This window comes from Mastigoproctus giganteus, chromosome 2 (genome assembly GCF_048544385.1).
Source record: "Mastigoproctus giganteus isolate SK-2022 chromosome 2, ASM4854438v1, whole genome shotgun sequence".
In the NCBI taxonomy this organism is placed as follows: domain Eukaryota; kingdom Metazoa; phylum Arthropoda; class Arachnida; order Uropygi; family Thelyphonidae; genus Mastigoproctus; species Mastigoproctus giganteus.
In genome coordinates this window covers 14,582,910-14,597,196 of record NC_143576.1, presented here as the reverse complement: position 1 = coordinate 14,597,196, position 14,287 = coordinate 14,582,910, and the positions used below count along the sequence as shown (strand labels likewise).

The following is a 14,287-nucleotide window of genomic DNA, read 5'->3' as shown; positions in this document are numbered from 1 at the left end:
AACGCAGAATGTATTGAGCATTGTAGTTCTGTTTTATACTAATATATATATATATATATATATATTAGTATAAAACAGAACTACAATGCTCAATACATTCTGCGTTGTATTTCAATATATGTAAAAGGTTCAATATATTTCAATATATGTAAAAGTCAATATATGCGTATCATATTGAGGTAAATTTCTCTTATTCTTCTACAAATATATATATACACAGGGTGTTTCAAAGGTGATGGTCAATAATTTAAAGGTGAACTGTACAGACTACAATATGCAAAAAAAGCCTAGTAAACATGGGTCCTTAAGTGAATCATTTTCAAGATATTACACATTTCTAGTTGGGATCCACCATTGACAAAGTGAACTGTACAGAGTTGGGATTCACCACTGACTTGTTTGTTTAGGTTAGGTTATGCTCATTCTTTCCCTTTCCCCTTTCTAAATGCTCTGAGACATAGGGCCGACCGGGCTAGCCAGGTGGGTAAAGTGCCTGCCTGGCAACCCAAAGGTCGCGGGTTCGAATCCCGCCTCGGGCTTGGATCAAAGTACAGTACTGCAAAAAACTTGGGAGGTGCACTATGGCCACAGAAGCCGATGTGCCAACAACTACAAAAAAAAAAAAAAAAAATCTGAGACATAGCAGGCATACTAGTACTTGTCAAAGGATAGTCAACATGGAAAGAGGTTACAGCAATGAAGAGTATGTGGACGTGCACTTCATGTATGGTAAAGTCAACGGCAGTGCACTCGAGGCTCCACGCTTGTACCATGAGGCATTTTCCTGCTGAAGGCAGCCCAACAGGCACACATTCATCCGGGTAGAAAAACTTTGAGATAAACTTAAGCCTTAGAGAACATGGAGTACGAGCAGGTAGGCCCAGAAGCATAACATCTGATGCTGAGGAAAGGGTGTTAGAAAGAATAGAACAAAATGCAGGAATTTCGACAAGGAGGGTTGCTCTGCAAGAGCATGTACTGAGTCATAGCAGTGTGTGGTGAATTTTACATCACCAGTTACTGTACCCCTACCATATCCAGCGTGTACAAGGTCTCAGCAATACAGACTACCCTCCCAGAGTGCTCCCATAGTCAATAACAGATCTTAACAGAAAATGTACATTATCTCCAAAATGGTTCATTTGTGGCCCGATGACTGGGACTTTTTTGCTTATTTTAGTTTGTACTTTTCACCTTTAAATTATTGACCATCATTTTTGAAACATTGTATATATATATATATAAGTTCTTTTACCGACTGGGTGGGTAAAGTACCTGCCTAGCAACCCAAAGGTCGCACGTTCGAATACTGTCTCGGGCTTGGATCAGAGTAGTGCAAAAACATTGGGAAGTGCATTATGGCCACAGAAGCCGATGCGGCAACAACTAACAAAGAAAAAAATCTTTTGGTCTTATGGCTCGCTGTATATATACTGTTATGCTTATGTTTAAATACACTTTCAGTACCTATATAGTACATATTATACTCTTACTATAGTAATTATATATATATATATATATATATATATATACAAACACATATGCACCTAAAAGATATCAAAGTGGCTTTTAGCCATTGACTTATAGAGTCACTGATTAAAGAAGTAATGCAGGACCTTCTGTACAGGAATGCAGTCGTGCTGCAGTCACAGCATGGATTTGTTAATGGGTAGTCTTGTTTAACCAATCTTATTGGATACTGTGACACAGTAATAAAGGAATTGGATAAAAAAAATTAATTTTTTCATCATATACTTAGCTTTCAGAAAAGTTTTGGATGCTGTTGAGCATAAAAGACTGTTATACAGATTTGAGCAGTGTGGCATTAATGGCAAGGTACTACTATAGAAAAAGGAATGGTTTGAGTGGGAGAAGACAAAGAATTGTTGTCAGTGGGCACTGTTCTTCTTGGGCTAATGTGATTAGTCAAGTCCCCCAGGGATCAATGCATGGGATTGTTGTTGTTGTTTTAAAATTAGTAAAGGTATATGATGCAAGAAAGCAAGTTTATACAGCATCAGCCAAAAAAAACTTTCTCATTTCATCCATCCACTTGCTCCAAATGTTTGTCTAGTTCTGCCTTGAATCTATTTAAGCTATCAACTTTTACAACAGATGGAAGTTTGCTTCAGCAATCAACCACCCACTGGCTAAAGGTAAACTTCGGCACATCTATCCTACAACTGTCTTGTCCTCAATTTGAATTTGTGCCCTCTCATTCTGAGCAAGAGGAAGAATCCCATCAGCATTGAGCATGCTCAAACCATTCAAGGCCTTATACAGCTCAATCAGATCACCTCGCAGGTGCCTAGTCTCCAGAGACTGTAATTTGCAAAACTTAAGCCTTTCTTTGTAAGAGAGACCCTTTGTTCCATCCACTAATCTTGTTGCCCTTCTGTACTTGTTTCAGCAGCTCTACATCCTTCTTAAAATGGGGCCTCCAGACCTGTATACAGTACTCAAGGTGTGGCCTGACCATTGCCTTATTACAAGGGGACTTCACACATCATACTGTGTGCAGCATTAGCAAAAAAAAAAATAAAAATAGATAAAATAATAAAAGTAAAATATCATAGGTGCAGAACTAATTTTACAAAAGAAAATTATACTGTATTGTATTGTACACTGAGTGGTCAATTTGTTAGATTTTCAGTATTTATTAATGATTTGATGAAGGCATATCAGGTTAAATGTCTATGTTTGCTGCATACCTACTGCAGCAAACATAAAGGTATGCTACTGTAACAAGGTATAGAAAAATGAAGCATATGGGTTAAGAAATGGCTACTGAAATTTAACATTGACAAATATAATCTACTGCACATGGGTTGAGTATTCTCGAATTGCAATACCATCTGTGTTGTACCACACTTAGGATAGGGAAGAACGAAAAAAATCAGTGGGTAAATGTACAATCAGATATTCAGTTCTGTAAGCAATGTAGAGAGGCTGCTAGGTCAGCTCGTGGGATATTTTCAATCATATGCAGGAATTTTGACAGTAGGGTTAAGGAGATGATTATTCCATTGTATAAGTAAAAAATGAATAGCAAATGCTTAAAATGCTATAATTCCACTATTGTCCATTGTATAAGGCAATGCTTAGGCGACATCTCGAATACTGCATACACGTTTGTTAGTCTCATTTTAGGAAGGCTTTGGATCTGCTGGAACAGGTGTAATGAAGGGCAATGGAATTGTTGAAGGGACAAAATAAACACCTTGGTTCCATAAACTCCAGCATCCGGAAACTAGGCACATGCTGGGAAATCTGACTGAGATGTTTAAGGCTTTGAATTGATTGATTAAGCTCAATGCCGATGGAATGACAAAATTCCATATGGTTGTAGAAGTGGGTAGATTGAATAAATTCAAGGAAGAACTAAGCAATCTATTGGAGCAAATGGACAGGTGATTTAGGAAGGGTTTTTTTTTTTTTTTTTTTAAACTGGTGATGTATAAGCTTTTTTTCTTGCATCATTTGCCACTACTAATACTGAATCATTTTAAAAGAGCCAAATATAACATTTTATGAAAATCAATTCAATCTTGCACAGTTAACATCAGCTTTTCTATGTTGGACAGAGCCAGTGGAATGACACAACAAATTGAGCCTTATTTGTGGTCTCAAAGACTTCACACATCATACTGTGTGCAGCATTAGCAAAAAAAAAAAAAATAAATAATAAATAAATAAATAATAAAAGTAAAATATCACAGGTGCAGAACTAATTTTACAATATTACTGTATTGTATTGCACGCTGAGTGGCCAATTTATTAGGTATGCCTATCTTTTCATGAAATAGTACTTTTTCAGTAAACTGTATCACATGTTCTGCAATGAGATATAAAGCAAATGTGCAGGTAAGTAAGAATGCTGTTTTTGTTCAAGTCAGTGCAAGAATTAGCATCATGAAAAATCTAATTGAATTTGAACATGGCATGGTAGTTGGTGCCAGATATGCCATCTTGGAAACTGTAACCGTCATCCTTGCTGGGGTTTTCGCGTACAACTAGATGTACCCAGTTATATGTGAAATCGCAACCACTGATGAACCCTGAGGTTAGAAAGAGCTTGCTGATGCAAGAGGTCAGTGGAGTTAACAAAACTTGTGTAGGATAACAGAAATGCTGCAGTCATTGGTAACCAGAGAGCCATTTCAGAATGCACACCCATCCATACCTTGACATCGATGGTGTATCACAACTGATGACTGAACCAGGTAACATTGGACTCAGGAACACTGGTACTGGAAGTTCAGAAAAACATTATCTGATCCAACCATTCCTTGTTCCTGTTGTTTCGACTAGGGAAGGACCAGAATGTTGTAAAAACAATGAGTTCATGGATCCATTCAGCAGTGTAGTCTGGTGGTGGTGGTGGCAGTGGGTCGTATTTCCTTGATGCATGTTGGGCCCTTAATTCCAGTGGAGCAACTTGTGGATGTTCACAAGTTTACCGAAAATTGCTTCTGACCAGCAGCAGCATCTCTTCATTGGCTGCAGGGTATTCATTTGCAAATGGGTTTTTCCAGTTTGATGTCATAAAGCCAGAAATGTATGTAACTGGTTCCAGAAACATAAGAATGAATTCAGTCTACTGCAGTGGCTACCCCATTCACCAGATCTCATTCCAATTAAGTACCTTTGTGGGATGAAGTGGATTACGAACCTGGAGTGACATAAATTTAAATGGAGGAAAGGCAGTTGTAGAATAGATGTGCGGAAATTTGCCTTTAGTCAGCGGGTAGATGATTGCTGGAACAAACTTTCATCTGTAGTTGTGGAAGTTGATAGCTTAAATAAATTCAAGTAGGAACTGGAAAAACTTTTAGAGGGAATGGATGTGTGAAATTGTTTTTTTTTTTTTTTTTTTTTGGCTGATGCTACATAAGCTCATATGCTTGCTTTCTTGCGTCACATGCATCTACTACTACTACTACAAGCTCTTCAGAGTAGATATATGCAACAACTGCAGGAGGTTAGTCATCATTAACCAACATCCATGTGCATACTTTAGAAGTTTGTGTAGGCTCCTCCGTAGCCAGGTGGGAAGGAGCAGCAGTGCGTAGCACACGCTTCTTGATTAGACCGGGGTTCGAGCCCATCACCACCAAATACGGAGGATGCGGAAAGGTCAGGGAATGACCACCGCATATCCCGGAGCAATATGGCCTTGGGCGCCTCCGTAGCCAGGTAGGAAGGAGCAGCAGTGCGTAGCACATGCTTCTTGATTAGACTGGCATTCGAGCCTGTCACCACCAAATACGGAGGATGCGGAAAGGTCAGGGAATAACCACCAAATATTCCCGGAGCAATATGGCCTTAGTTGCTAATGCTCCTAAAAACCAAATAACAAACAGAAGTTTGTGTATGTGTTGGGGGGGGGGGAAAGAGTTCTACTTACTCTTACATGGGTGTACCTAGTGAAGTGGTCGCTCAATGTATATATATTTGATAGTATAGGCTAAACACATAAAATGTTGAAAGTATACCATTCTTGTTCATTTTACTTTCAAAAAGAAGTATACTGCGGTATTCATGAGTTGAGCAAAATCACATGGAATCAAATGTTCATAAATAATTGTTGTTTTTGAAGTGGATGGTTTGAGTAAATTCAGTGAAGAACTAGACATATTCTTGGTGATTTTTTGGCTTATTTATTTTTTGGCTGATGCCAAATAAGTTTGCTTTCTTGCATCATTTGCCACTACTATTAAATTATGAAGATATAAATCAAATGTCTGTAAATTAAAAGATTTCTGTATTATAAGTTTAATTTTGAGGCTACATTATTAACCTAGTTTTTAGTTATAAGTATGACAATTTATTGATATTACTGTGCACCATGTGCTGCCTATTTTTTTCTAGTGTAATGTACATATAATAGTATATTGTGTTCAAAAATTGTCTATTTACTTCTCTACATTTAATTTAGAATATATTTTAGTTTTGCATTCTACTGGTCCAACCACTTCTCTACGTTCAATTTAGAATATATTTCAATTACAGTACATGTATCAGAGTTAATTATAGGATTTATTGGCTTTAAAAGTTCTGTTCCTATAATTTGGGGTCAGTTTTTAAAAAAGGTTTTATGTACTCTACTCATACCTGGAAAATTTCAATCACAGTATAGCTGTCTGGTACTATTATATTTGATTAACTGTTGCTACCCATTTCCATTGCTGATAGATAACACTGTAGTATGCTATTATCAATATCATTTATCAATGATATTGATGAAGGTATATCAGGTCTAATGTTGAAGTTGTAGATGATACAAAGGTTGGCAAGGTTGTTAATGACAGTAATGGCAGTGTGCCGAATAATCCTAGAGAAATGTACCAACTGTGTGGTACTACACTTAGGGTGGTAGAAAATGAAAAAGATCTGGGAGTAATTGTGCAGTCAGATATGAAGTTTTCTAAGCAATGCAGACAGGCTGCCAGAGCAGATCGTAGGGTATTGTCAATGATATACAGGAATTTTGCTAGTAGGGAAAGGAGGTGATTATCCCTTTGTATAAGGCAATGGTCAGGCCATGCCTTGAGTACTGCATACAGGTCTGGAGGCCTCATTTTAGGAAGGATGTAGAGATGCTTGAGCTTATGCAGAGAAGGGCAACAAGTTTGGTGAGAGAAACAAAGGGGGTCCTCTTACCTAGAAAGGCTGAAGTTCTGCAAATTGCAGCAGCTGGAGACCTAGGCAATTGCGAGGTGATCTGATTGAGGTGTATAAGGACTTAAATGGGTTGAGCATGCTGAATTCTGATGGGATTCTTCCGCTTGCTCAGATTACGAACCTGAGGGGACATATATTCAAATTGAGGAAAGGCAGTTGTAGAATAGATGTGTGGAAATTTGCATTTAGCCAGCAGGTGGTTAATTGCTGGAACAAACTTCCATTTGTCATTGTGAAAGCTGATAGCTTAAATAAATTCAAGGAGGAACTAGACAAACTTTTAGAGGGAATGGATGTGTGAAATTGTTTTTTTTTTTTTTTTTGGACAGATGTTAGATAAGCTCATATACTTGCTTTCTTGCATCTCATGCCTCCATTACTCCTACTATTACCTGTGATGATTCATGCTAACATTTATTCTTTGATAGTAATCATGCAGTGAAAGGTTTCTTTCTCTTATTCCATTACTAAATTGCAGACCAGAAACTTCAGAAGAAAATCATTATCCCTGTTTTGAACGAGTGCAACATTTTTATTGTTGTCTGCGGGGAACATTTTTATCAATGAAATAAAACTGGAAAGTAAATAAATATTGAATTTTCTGTTATTGGCCACTGTAGTAGTAGTAGTAGTGGCATGTGATGCAAGAAAGTAGTGTTATGAGCTTATGCAGCATCAGCCAAAAAAAAAAAAAAAAATTCACACAACCATTCCCTCTAAATGTTTAGAGGGAATGGTCCTATCAACTTCCACAACGACAGATGGAAGTTTGTTCCAGCAATTAACCACCCGCTGGCTAATGGTAAATTTCCGCACATCTACTACTACTACAAGTTGTGTGCCAGGCAAGTTGATACTGTCCATTGCATGCTGTGATATTTGTTTTATGTGCTGCAGGTTTTCAGCAAAATCTAAATCTGCTGTGCAGCTTCCCACATATCATCCTTGTACTATTGTCAGTTCCTGTGGTCTCCCTGAACTCTGTTTGTAATATTTGATGAGGACTGACAGGATCTACATGCCACTCTTCTGAGTGCCTTCAGTCTCTTTCTCTCAGTTTCTGCAGTCTACTTGAACATTTCCCAGCTGTAGCGCTACCATGACATATCCATTTGGTGATTGCATCAGCCACTGCTGAATTGGGGTTTTGCAGTTGCAAGGAATAGCTTGATCAGATCGATTACTAATTTGGCATCCTATGATGACTCCCAATGGAAGTTGCTAAGTGCAATGCTAGATCCATATACTGTATATTTCATCAAACTGCTTACTTCTAACATGGATACAGTTGCTTTTATACCTATTTCTGATATGTGGACAGTATGTATAATTCAGTTTTCTCAAATCCCAATGGTGACTAGATATGTTTGGTAGTAGAGTGTACATAACCTAATATAATGGTGGAAGACAGATTCTAGCTGTACACAGATAAGAAATTGTTATTGCATACTAATTAGGAATTTAATAAAATAACAAGCTTATAAAGGGAATTATGTAAAATAATTGTCAATATTTCAAAATAACGTCAATAAAAGTGAGTTATATAAGGGAGATTTAATAATTTTCAAGCCTACACAGTAAAGCTTCTTGAAATTATGGAATATTATCATAGAACAGTGAAAACAAAAATAATTAAGGCAATTAAATACAATTAAGAAAAGAGAAAGCACTAAATCATTTTACAAATACAACAGATTCCTGCTGTATTTTTAAGAACTCCAGAATATCCCTATTGTGTTTTTTTAAGAATTCTAGAATATTCCTGTTTGTCTTTTTTTTTATGTCTCCTTGAAGGGGTTATGCATGCAAGTTCTCAGTTCTTTCTATTTATTATTTATTTACAAAGAGTGGGGGCTCATTCTTTGATGGGTATGTTCATGTGTGCCCTTGAGCCAGAGTTCATGAATTTGTGCTGCTGGAGGCGAACATTGGTTGGTTCGTTTTGTCTTCCTTATTTTATTTGATTTTATTTTTAGGATGGTTTGTTAGGAGCTTTACCAAGGTTACCTTAACACATTCACTCTTGACCAATTTTAGTCTTAAAAAGACAAACAACAGGAATGAATTTTCTGCATTTGTAATGTGGTTTAGGTGTTTCATTTTTTTATTAGTCTTAGTAATGTTAGTCTTATTAGTCTTAGTTTTATTAGTCTTTCTATACTTTACTATAGGGACATGTGGTCCCTATAGTAAAGTATAGAAAAAATAATCGCTAGCAAGAAACCAGAACTGAAAAGAGCCATTTTTCAAGTTTTAATATGAAGGATAAATTTCTGATTAATGTTAGCTCTATAGCATTAGCATTAATAGTGGTGTTATGAACAAAGTGATTAATTGGGCATTATTCATACTGCCTGGGCACTATATATAAAGACTGGAGATAATAGGCAGAGTGATAAAAATGTGGTAATTTATTACTTTGACTGGACATTATAAATAATGTTTCCTGATCTCTGGGCAATGTGATATCCTATAAAGTTACAAAATATTTTTCAATGATTTTAACTTATTATGTTGGTCTGAAGGTTTGTTGCCTTCAGTAAAGATTATGCGCACTAATTAACAATGAAACAAACTATGAACTCTTAAAGTAATAAACAGTTATTTGTAAATTACATGGTTCAAAATTTGGAAAAATTAAAGTATGATATTTTGAATATTCAAACACAAAAAAACAACACATTCTAATCCAGTATTTTTTTTATTTTATATAGAATTTGTTTTAGAAAATTGGATATAAATAAAACATTATCATAACATTAAATTAACAAGTCTTCTTAAAATGAACACAAAAATAATACATAACAGCATTGAACAAAATAGCTTTAGTTACAAACAAAAAATATCGAAAGCAAAATGAATTAAAAACAAATAAAGCTATTTTTATTTTTAATGAATCGAGAAATTTGTCATATAATTTTCCTATTTATTCAAACAATTGAGACTTTGGTGGCATTTGGAATTACATTTTTTTTTTATCTTTCCAACATTTACATTTATTTTTATTGTAACCTTGCCCTCCTGAAACCAACGACATTCTTGAGCATTCTCTCAGCAAAATTTTCATATCTGGTACATCTTCAACAGCTAATAAATTTTCTTTGCAAATAGTAAATTCGTTTCTGGAATACAGTGGATTTAATTTTCCATATTTCGTGCCCAATTTATAGAAATTTTGATTGTAAAATAAATAAGAGAAGTTTACCTCAATATAGTACGTAAAACACTTATGATACTCTCCAGAAATTAATATGAAAAAATTGAAAATCTTACATTAGAGTAACAAATAATTAAAAATCAATTTAACATGATTAAAAATCAATTTAACACAACTAAAAATCAATTTAATGCAATTAAAATTAAGAAAATTAATTGAAAGGATTTAACAAAATAATTGCAAAACGATTTTCCTTCCTCATGCAGCCTCAGTTCGTGCTTCTTGTTCAGCAGTCTCAGAATTACCTTTCATGCCGTTAACAAGAAACATACTTTTTTATTTAACGAGGCCAAAATACGTAGTGTCCAATGTAATTATACATGACTATTAATTGCAGAAACTGTAGAAATTAAATTACACGAGAATTCTGTTAATGTTCGCCAGCCATATCTGATCTCCAATTTGTGGGCTTTTATGCACATGTGCGAAGACAAATAATCCCTATTTAAGTTTCATGCTCATCTCTGTTTGGTAATTTTCATTCCTGTGATCACGACATACGGTCGAAGAAAGGAAGGAAAATTGATTTGCAATTTTTTCGTTCAATTCTTTTAATTAATTTTCCTTCCCTAAACCTGGCAAAGATAATATGATCCCCACAAATTATTGACCAATAGCTCTAACAACTTGCCTCGGGGAAACCCTAGAGAAAATGGTGAACAACAGACTAACCTGGTTCTCGGAAACATAACTTACCAAACACAAATCAGTATGGCTTCCATAAAAATGGATCATCTCTGGACCCCATGATGAAAGCAGAGGCAAATATTCGCAATGCTTTTCTAAGGAATGCTCATCTAATTATCATATGACTCTCGACATAGAAAAGGCCTTCGACACTACCTGGCAATATGGCATTCTGAATGATCTCCATAACATTGGTTTGTGAGGACACCTACCAATCTTAATACAAAATTTTCTGAAGCTCAGAACCTTCCAAGTCAAATATCAAAACAATCTATCACAAACATATACTCAGGAAGGAGTTCCTCGGGGTTCAGTGCTGAGTGCAACTTTGTTTGCAATCAAAATAAATTCTATTACAAAAGACCTACCGAATACAGTTGAAACATTCCTTTATGCAGATGACTTTACCATTTCATGCCATTCACAAAACATGAATATGATTGAAAGGCAATTACAAGCCACAGTTAAAAAAATAGAATTGTGGACTAAAAACAAGGGCTATAGAATATCACAACAAATAACAATGGCTATAGAATATCACAACAAATAACAATGGCAATACATTTCTGTAGAAAGTGAACAATGCACCAAGATCCAGAAATATGACTAGAAAAACAGCTGATACCTCTAGCAAATAGTATGTTTCCTTGGCCTGATTCTCGATAAAAAAAACTTAACTTTTTGGTACATATCAAATGCCTTTGAACAACCTGTCTAAAAAAACTAAATATTCTCAGAGTTCTTTCTGTAATGATGTGCGGAGCTGATTAGTTCACACTGCTTCGCCTACACCTGCTTTAATCAGATTAAGACTAGACTATGGAGCCCCTGTGTATAACTCATGTAGACTAAGTGTCATCAAATGACTTGATTCCATACATCACAGTGCCTTACAAATTTCTTTAGGGGGCATATAGAAAATCACCTGTACAAAGCTTATATGTGGAGGCCCATGAGCCTTCACTATATCAATGGACACTGCTCATCGTGGACTGATGTTATTAGTGGAGTCCCTCAGACCTCAGTGTTGGGTCCATTATTGTTTTCTGTATTTATAAATGATATTGATGATGGTATATCGGGCTTAATGTCCAAGTTTGCAGACGATACAAAGGTTGGCAGGGTTGTCAAGGACACTACTGACACTATGCTGCTGCAACAGGATCTGGAAAGGTTGAGCAGATGGGCCGAGAGGTGGCAAATGAAGTTTAACATTGACAAATGTAAAGTACTACATATGGGAAACAGCAACCCCAGAGCAACGTATCAACTCTGTGGTACTACACTGACAGTGGTAGAGAATGAAAGGGACTTGGGGGTGGTTGTGCAGGCAGATATGAAGTTCTCTGAGCAGTGCAGACGGGCTGCAAGAGTAGCTCATGGAGTATTGTCAATGATATACAGGAATTTTTCCAGCAGGGATAAGGAGGTAATTATTCCATTGTATAAGGCGATGGTCAGGCCACACCTAGAGTACTGTATACAGGTCTGGAGGCCTCATTTCAAGAAGGATGTAGAGCTGCTGGAACGAGTACAGAGAAGGGCAACAAGATTAGTGAATGGAACAAAGGGGTGCTCTTACGAAGAAAGGCTTAAGTTTTGCAAATTACAGTGTCTGGAGACTAGGCACCAGCGAGGTGATCTGATAGAGGTGTATAAAGCCTTGAATGGTTTAAGCATGCTCAATGCTGATGGGATTCTTCCTCTAGCTCAGAAAAATCACCTGAGAGGGCATAAATTCAAATTGAGGAAAGACAGATGTAGGATAGACGTGCGGAAATTTGCCTTTAGCCAGCGGGTGGTTGGTAGGTGGAACAGACTTCCATCCCTTGTGGTGGAGGTTGATAGCCTAAATAAGTTTAAGGCTCAGCTGGACAGGTATTTTGAACGAACAGAGGGGTGAAGTGGAAGTGGGTTTTTTTTTTTTTTTTTTTGGCTGATGCTGCATAAGCTTGCTTTCTTGCATCAAATGCCTCTACTAATGCTAATGCTAATGCTAATCTCCGAAGACAAATGCTGCTATTAAACTATGCCATTAAAATCCAAAGTCTTCTTTGTCATCTTACTTGGCAGTATCTCTTCAATCCACAGTAGGAGAACCTCTACAGCAATAAACCCACAGTAAATAAACCAGCTGGAATACGACTAAAAGAACACATTTTAAAATGGAAGCCTAAGCTTTGACAACGTATATGAGGATAATAGCATAACTATTCCACCATGGCACACTTTCAGGCCTAACTGTGACACTTATTTTCAATAGTGGGAAAAAAGCACTCTGGCAAATGTCAACTTAAAAACAGATGTATGCATCCCACTCATCACAGTTCTCTGAATATCTTCAAATATATACAGACGGCTCTAAAACGGATATCCAAGTGGGTGCTGCAGTGGTCCTTCCACACACTGTCATCTCACAGCAAACCAGTGCAGTAGCTATTCTGCTGAGCTATTCACCATACTAATACTAATAGCCTTAAAATACATTGAATCCTCTCCTCTTCTGAAACATCTCATATACACCGATTCGTTAAGTGTAATGCATGCTCTCTAACGAAAGCAGACTCCATCACATCCCATTCTTCACCTGATACAAGCTTATCTTGTGAAGCCCAAAAGCAAAAGAAGGCAAGTAAAGTTGTGTCGGATCCCAGGTCATGCAGGCATTTATGTTAATGAAAGTGCTAATCAAGCAGCAAAAAATCCTACAAATACAAACCTAAGGCTTTACAAAGTTCCACATTCCAATTACAGACCTATCATAAAACAGATTTTCAACACTTAGTGGTCACAAATCTGGCAAAATGAACCAAACAATAAACTTTTTCAGATAAAACATGGAATTCGAGTCTCCTTAAGAATCAGTATGCAGAAGTCATTCTAACCAGACTACACATTGGACATTCAATCTCACACACTTGTACTTTCTCATGCAAATCCTCGAATGTCTTCACTGTTCTTGTCAACTTACTGTGAAAATTTCCTTATTGAATGTCCACAATACCACATGACATGACAATCAGCCTTCCATCTCCCTATAAATATTCAGGATTCCCTGAATTTATCACAAATCCTAGGTGATAACTCCAACATTGAAAATATATTTACTTATTTAAAACTAATAGGATATTTTAGCTGGATATAAACCATAATTAAGAAATGTCAACGTAATTGTCACATAATACTAATAGATAGCGCAATGTGGCCAAAGTTGCTTTTGCACCAAAAAAAAATCCAACAACCAACCAACCAGTACTAGGTGCTTCACAAACATCACTTGTTTTTAAATATAAAAGCTTTTTTTTTTTTATGTTTATAATTTATGAAAAATTAAGTAAAGAAAATATGATGAAAAGTTTTCCCTTCCTGATTTAAAATTGTACCTGTTGTTATACATTTTTTATTTTTCAGAATGGTTAGACAATTCATTTAATTATTTCAGGCTACATCATTCCGGGACAAACTTGGTCTAGGTACAAGAACAGGTACAGGTCCTCTTCAGTCCCTCTCAGTGTTTTTTCCTGATTCACCAGAAAGCAATAAAGGGTGAGTAATAATTGGTTAACTATTCATATATGGTGAATTTTTTTCTTGAAAATTCATGCTTAATTATGTATTTGCCATACAAGTTTACTCCTTCCTTTCTGTTATCTACTGGTGTATTAAGTGAAATCTGCATTAAGAACCACAGCCTATATT

General features: G+C 36.2%; 1 protein-coding gene across 1 annotated transcript in view; it reads left to right on the top strand.

Annotated features, from left to right (window-relative positions):
• Positions 1 to 14,287, top strand: part of tweek (transmembrane protein KIAA1109 homolog tweek) — an 806,203-nt gene that overhangs the window by 555,746 nt on the left and 236,170 nt on the right. The window contains 1 exon segment of the mRNA XM_090388226.1: positions 14,031 to 14,134. Within this exon segment, the coding sequence (XP_090244352.1) occupies positions 14,031 to 14,134 (104 nt within the window).